This window comes from Cephus cinctus, unplaced genomic scaffold (assembly GCF_000341935.2).
Source record: "Cephus cinctus unplaced genomic scaffold, Ccin1 Ccin1_scaffold1073, whole genome shotgun sequence".
Lineage (NCBI taxonomy): Eukaryota > Metazoa > Arthropoda > Insecta > Hymenoptera > Cephidae > Cephus > Cephus cinctus.
This window is the reverse complement of record NW_014333593.1, coordinates 220,980-225,894: the sequence shown is the minus strand read 5'-3', so window position 1 is coordinate 225,894 and position 4,915 is coordinate 220,980. Positions and strand designations below refer to the sequence as shown.

Genomic DNA, 4,915 nt, shown 5'->3' with positions numbered 1-4,915 from the left:
CGGATAGGACTAAAAGGTTTTTGGTAAGTGAGTCAAATGATTTTTGGGGAAAAAAAGATGAGAAAAAAATTTTTCAAAATTATGAGAATTTTTTTTTTTAAACTAATGCGTTTTTCCGTTTAGAATTTTAGCGTTTGAAAGTTCTTTCCACCACCCTGCGTGTATTAGATATTTGTCACAATGGGCCAATTATAAATTCTCGGACGATAAAGTACAAATAATAGCCGTGACGCTAGAACGACGACTAGTAATGAGATAACGAACGTGCCAGTGTTGAAGCACCGGTAGAACGTAATATGTAATGTAATGCGTCGCTCATTTTGTAAATTGTAATTGGCACGATAATCATTGTCTTCTGCGGATATGATGCTAATAGAGCGAAGTGTCAGCCGGTCGACTCGGCTTTACTCGACTCGGCTCGACTCGGCACACACGACTTTGGTCCCTTAGTCGAGTCAGCTCGACTCGCTCATTAGTCATCACGCATCGTATTGTTGCCTCTGTTATGTGACACGAATTATTATAGACTCATACGCGAATTATACTCGTTACACCTGCCTCATAACTTAATAGCCAGCATATAGCTTGAATGAGAGAGGATATTACAGTGGGCCATGTAGATATGGCAGATGTGTATATAGGTATATATACGTATATGGTTTTTGTTGAAAAAACGTTATTCTGATTTTTTATAATTTTTACAATTATGTCTTCCGTGTTTTAGAATTGTCAAATTTTGTATGTGAGGTATAGTGGTGTTCTGTCCAAATTTATAGAGATTTGAATAGGTTTTTTCTTTTCGAAATTGAATATTTTGAAAATTTTCAAAAATGTCTCACAATCTCAGAGAATCGTTAATGTACGACTGCAATTATAACCTCTTTTTGGTTAAGACTATGTTGCCGAATGTTCGTAATGTACAAGGTAAGTTGATTGTGGTTGATTGATATTTTGAATTTTGAAATTATCGTTGACTTTCATTCCAGACCGACAGACTGCTGTTAGGTGGTTAAGGTTTTTGAAAAATTGTGCCAAAAGTATTGACGAGATGAGACTGAGAAATGACTTTATGTATTATTTGGTATTGAATGTGCAGGAGGGTGTTTTGAAGGCACCCTTCAATAAACCACCCCCGAATGCACCTCTGATGTCGATAGCCAGTCTTTTGGTAAATAAAAAAATTGATTTTGAAATTAAATGGAAATATTATCATTATCATTGCCACAGCCAGGTACGACTGATATTTTGGAAGAAGGCGATACGAGTAATGAAAAATTCGGAAAAATCGATCAGACCGCAAGTGGAGTCGCGGGAATACCCAAAAAATCTCAAATAATGCAACGCTCTCCGGACGGGGGTGAATTTTTGGCATCTCAGCCAATACCCGACGTCGGTGCTTTCTGTTACATGGCTGTGATCACTAAGAAAAGAAATTAAAATAATTTCTAATAAATGTTCATTAGTCTTTTTCCAAATTAATTCCGCTCGCTATTGTCATTAATTAACGATACTACTACTGTACGTTACTGCCGGTTGAAATTACACATACGATGGTAGATGTACCAATCTACGAAAAGGGGAAAAAAATATCAAAAAAAACAAATGGAAAAATAATACTCATCCAATAACGTGAAGCATTTAATTTCCAAGGAGCGAAGATTGACTGGGCCCCGAACGGGCCCAGTTAGAGACGAAGACGTGAAACCCTCGGCTTTACGATTCATTAAAATACCATCTCTTATGCAGCGGCTAATTACGCTTTAAAAGAAAGAAAAGACGAAAAAAAAATTTCGTACATTATGAATTTTTTTTTTTTTTTTTTTCACCAAAATCATCGAATAATCCAATCAATTTCATCTTGGCTAATTTTTCAGAAAAAAAAAGTCTTTGCCTTCTCGACTATATAAAGTATCCAAAAGGAATAGAATGTATAGCACAGAGAAAAAAGAAAATTGAGAAAAAAAACGAAATAATTCTACAAAACATAACCTGCAAATTTGAAGAAGATGAACGCAGGTAACTGGTACCGGTATATGGACCTCGTAACCATATCTCATTTCATAGCTCGAACAGTGAGAAGAGTGAGATGAAATGAGCAGAATGAGGATACCGCGTATAAATGAGTAAGAGAGCGAAAGCAAAAGGTGCGATGTGCCGTCGAACGCAAAGCCGTGGCAGATTCGGTTCTCCAATCTTCGTCTCGGCACTTCAGACGTGGCCGACGCCGCCTTTGCGCATCGAACTGTCCGTGCAAATTTCAATTTTAACTGCTAATCTGCCAGCTAATAGCCCCCTACTACATTGCCAGGTTCTATGACTCTACCGAACCTCCCTTGACCACATACAAGTCCATTCACTCCCACGTATGGAGATGTGTGATTTTACCAAAAATACCAAAAAAAAAAATAGGAAGCTATTTTGCGAATTTTTTGAATTTAAATCATTTTTTTATTATACAATAGGTATATTAATCTTTGGACTCAATTTGAAGCCATGCTTCTCTGTAATGACTCATAGGTACCAAATTTTCTAAGGGTTGCCCGTGTCTAGTTTGTATATTGAATATTGACGGAGAACCTGGCAACCCCATAGAATTTTAAACTATGAAAACCTGTTTTCGCGATTCAGGCTGACGACCTCGAATCCTTTGGTATGCTATTGCACAGGATACGCTACTTAGCATACGTTGACCTTTCGGTTGGCAGGGTTCAAGCGCGAAATGGGCAGCGTGTCTAAGGGAAGGTTTAGAAAAAATTAATGAAAGAACACGGCCAAAGTGTGAAACGAATCTTGATTTTATCTTTTTTCATCGATTCTCTTTAAGAATTTACAGTCCATAAGTCCTGAATATCGAAAAGCGAAAAATACGTCTGCTTAATTAATCGTGCCCTGGAATTTTTACCGGATCCTTTTTTTTTCTAATGGTGGCTGCCCTGTCATTCACTAAGGTTATTTTCCCAGATGAAAATTCTATGAGAATTCAAAGCGAAGAATAAAAAAAAAACAGGTAACGGGGGATCCAAAGGAAACCTGGCGAGGTAAGTCAGCGGGGTTTTTTTTTTTTACTAGGGTTGGCGCTGTGATAATTATACCTTTTTCAAAAATCGAACACTGCATTTTCGATTTCACATAATAATAACATACCCCGAGAGTTACCAGAGGCACCTAACAACCAGTATTACGAAAAGTCGTTAAAAGTGAAAATTTTAAAAATCCTCAAATAAAATTATAAATTTTTAAATTTTATCGACCTGTGCCAAATTATTTTACAATTACATGCTTAATCGTCTCGTTCCTGCCACTCGATGCACTAGGTGCATTGTGCAAGGTAGCAACACAAGTGCATTTCCCTCAAGCGGTCTGTAAGGCTATTTATCAAGAGGCCGGTAGCTGGCTTGTATACTTAATAAAATCAAGATTAATATTCCATCTTATGAAAGACGTCAACACTGCTACTACCCCCTATTCCTGCGCGTCTCCTACTCAAGAGATATACGTATATATATATATATATATATATATATATATATACATAGTGCGTATAAACACTGAAGTTACTATTACGTATATCGTATTTTCCCACAGACAGTATTACTATATATTTCTATAAATACGTATACCTATATCTCTTCGAGACTTCTCGCACACTTCTACCCCGATGCGTTGCCACTTGGATGATTTATTGCAATATTTTGACGTGGAATATATAGAAAGATGAATTGACCGGCGACTCTTTATGACTGGAACTTTGCCACCCTCCGCCACCCTCCATCCCTTTTCCAAAAGCCATAGTAAACCCCACCATGCACGGCCACCGCCATCCACCAAAAAAGAAACTCCATAAACGATTCTCTCCCCCCACTTCCGCCGCCCATGGACCATTTTTTTCTAATTTGGATATTAATCATGCCAGCGGCACAGTTCAGGAAGTTCCTATGAATGCAGGATGGATAACAATTTTTTTTAACTTTAATTTTTTTATATCGTCCTTAACTGCTTCTGTATTTTAATTGAAAGGCGTTGATATTTATTTTTGAATTTTTATAACCCAACACGCGTATTAAAATATATTTATTACACGATTTATTTTAATTAATTATACGTATGCCGAACTTTTTTTTCGTTTTTCCTTTTTTTTTCCTTTTTTTTTTTAATTAACTGTCGATTGTCTATTTTGACGCAGCCATTGTCTAGGCAATTAACGCCAACACAGCATCCACGACTAATTATCTAATGCAAGTGGTACGAGGCACATGTGCTTTCTAGGCACATACGTACGCATATGAATGTCTACTTGTTCATAGAGAGATTGGCGCATTTCCATCAGTAGAGTCTTGCGTATTAAACCAGAGCTATTAGGACTGGTTCATTGTATTCAGATAGGAAATTGTCGCTGGCTTTGCAGATGCAACCTGATTATGCATCCTGATAGGCAATTTCGCATGACTAATGAAAGGTCGGGGGTTCGAAACCAAGGATTGTCATAATTTTTTTTTTTTTTTTTTTTTGGTAATTTTACTACATAATATATCTCACAAGGGATGCTGTTTGCTGAATAACCGGTGGGTGGATATTTTTTTAATCTTCGATTTTTATGGGTAAGATAAACGTAATGGGGTCGTTATTGGGTACAGGGTATAATCTTTTGATCACGTACTGTACCATTCAGTCACCCTACTGTTATATTTTATTCACTTTTCGGGAAATTACAGGCTCCGCTGTACGTTTACCTACTCGACCAACTGTTGGTCCATGAAGGTAGAGAAAAAAAAAAGGGAGCAAAAAAATAGCGCGACCAACGCCCAATCTCAATGGTCCATTGTATCTCTGTAGTATGCAGATGTCCCATCCGAAAGTACTTTTTTTTTAATCCTCACACAGTCCATTCAATATTTGCATGAAGATCGAGTAACCG

General features: G+C 37.2%; 1 protein-coding gene across 1 annotated transcript; it reads left to right on the top strand.

The window, feature by feature from the left end:
• The first annotated feature begins 700 nt into the window (after positions 1 to 700).
• LOC107271944 lies at positions 701 to 1,437 on the top strand. The gene is made up of 3 exons (XM_025089254.1): positions 701 to 924; positions 987 to 1,168; positions 1,228 to 1,437. The coding sequence occupies exons 1-3, from the start codon at positions 831 to 833 to the stop codon at positions 1,435 to 1,437; spliced, it is 486 nt and encodes a 161-aa protein (XP_024945022.1). The 5' UTR covers positions 701 to 830.
• Positions 1,438 to 4,915: the final 3,478 nt, after the last annotated feature.

Excerpts from the sequence above, each read along its gene's own strand:
- LOC107271944 (XM_025089254.1), top strand. The coding sequence starts at position 831 with ATGTCTCACAATCTCAGAGAATCGTTAATGTACGACTGCAATTATAAC. Across the intron at positions 925-986 it reads GAATGTTCGTAATGTACAAG|ACCGACAGACTGCTGTTAGG; the intron begins GTAAGTTGATTG and ends CTTTCATTCCAG. Across the intron at positions 1,169-1,227 it reads TGTCGATAGCCAGTCTTTTG|CCAGGTACGACTGATATTTT; the intron begins GTAAATAAAAAA and ends TCATTGCCACAG.